The sequence below is a fragment of the Dendronephthya gigantea genome, unplaced genomic scaffold (assembly GCF_004324835.1).
Source record: "Dendronephthya gigantea isolate DGI-Jeju-01 unplaced genomic scaffold, DenGig_1.0 000141F, whole genome shotgun sequence".
NCBI classification, from domain to species: Eukaryota; Metazoa; Cnidaria; class Anthozoa; order Malacalcyonacea; family Nephtheidae; genus Dendronephthya; species Dendronephthya gigantea.
Genome location: NW_021163151.1, coordinates 521829 through 523210, shown reverse-complemented (window position 1 = coordinate 523210; position 1382 = coordinate 521829). Strand labels below are relative to the sequence as shown.

The following is a 1382-nucleotide window of genomic DNA, read 5'->3' as shown; positions in this document are numbered from 1 at the left end:
CATGATGTGCTAATAAGTAAGGGACAGGGAAATTTAGGGAAGGCAAATATCTCGACTGACCAAACAATGCAATTAGATAATTGCATGCATGCATGTAGCATATGACAAAAGGCTATTGATATATGTATAGCTTAGTCGATGCGTTTTATCAAACTGAAGTATTTCATCACATATTTAGGCAAAACTCCGCTCAATAATAATTCAGCAATTGAAAGACCTGAAAGTCCTCAAAGAGAGTGGAGTTTTAGACGCAGAAGAATTTGAAGCACAAAAAAAAAAGCTTGTAAATGAATTATCAAGTTTATAAAATAATACCAATTTTTACAGATTATATAATTATATGTTTACATGTAGCCAGCGTGATGTATGTAGTTTCTTATTTCTTCATCTGTACTCTGCAGAAATGATTCCCATACCATTAATTCCTGATCTGGGCAATTTTGCCATGCGATGTCGTTTTGGCGAATATAGCTTTTGGTCTGAGCAAAGAGCTCTTCACAAGGCATGAAATCCGGCGAATAAGCTGGCAAGAAAATTAGCATTGCCCCAGTAGCATTAATAGCATCAATAACGTCTTGCGTGTGATGTATTGCAGCATTGTCTACAAGAATAAAAAAGTTAATTACCTTTGAAAATTATAAATTTTACGCAGTACTGTATGCATGCAGTAAGGGAATGATTTACATTACCAAGTATGACAATGGAACGTGGATTAAAACCATTAAACGGCAGCAGGCATGGAGCAAGGATATTGTTGACAAAGGAAAGAAATATTTCGCCATCTACGTGTCCTCGGTAAACACCAATATCTAGCAGGCCTTCCATACATATCACTGGAATTGCGGTTATGCGTGCATTCCAGCTTGTATGTCGACGATATATTCTTGCAGGCTGTCCACACAAATTGTAGCCGTATGTTCGTATGATTCGCTTATCCTGTGGAAATATTTACTTATTATTATGAGTAAATGAATTGTATACTAAATCTCAAGAGACGGTTCGCTATATGTTTGAAATTATTTTCAATACAAAAAATGCTTTTGTCGTTAAACTTACAAAGCCACTTTCGTCTAAAAAAACGAACATTTCTGGGGAGAATAAGCATGTTGAAGCACGAAATTCTGCCCTTGCATCTTCAGATCTTTGTTGTGCAATTTTGGTAAGCTATAATTAAAAGTCAGATTGTACGATTTTGTTAGTTGATATGTAGACAATTCTCTAGAATTCTTTATAAATGGATATTGACTCGTTCGTTATGTCTTGCATATATTTACTAACCTTCTTTCGTGTTATGCCGTTTTTCTTCAAATAATAGTGCAGAGTCGAGCACGCATACTGCGACCCTGTTTCCTCATACACTTTGTCCAGTATTTCGGCAATGG

General features: G+C 35.8%; 1 protein-coding gene across 1 annotated transcript; it reads right to left on the bottom strand.

Moving 5' to 3' along the window:
- Positions 1-344: 344 nt before the first annotated feature.
- On the bottom strand, positions 345-1086 carry LOC114536601. Its single transcript, XM_028557957.1, has 3 exons — positions 1057-1086; positions 690-936; positions 345-601 (listed from the first exon to the last, which is right to left on the bottom strand). The coding sequence occupies exons 1-3, from the start codon at positions 1084-1086 to the stop codon at positions 345-347; spliced, it is 534 nt and encodes a 177-aa protein (XP_028413758.1).
- Between the last annotated feature and the right edge of the window lie 296 nt (positions 1087-1382).

Excerpts from the sequence above, each read along its gene's own strand:
- LOC114536601 (XM_028557957.1), bottom strand. The coding sequence starts at position 1,086 with ATGTTCGTTTTTTTAGACGAAAGTGGCTTT. Across the intron at positions 937-1,056 it reads TTTTAGACGAAAGTGGCTTT|GATAAGCGAATCATACGAAC; the intron begins GTAAGTTTAACG and ends ATATTTCCACAG. Across the intron at positions 602-689 it reads ACGTTCCATTGTCATACTTG|ACAATGCTGCAATACATCAC; the intron begins GTAATGTAAATC and ends TTATTCTTGTAG.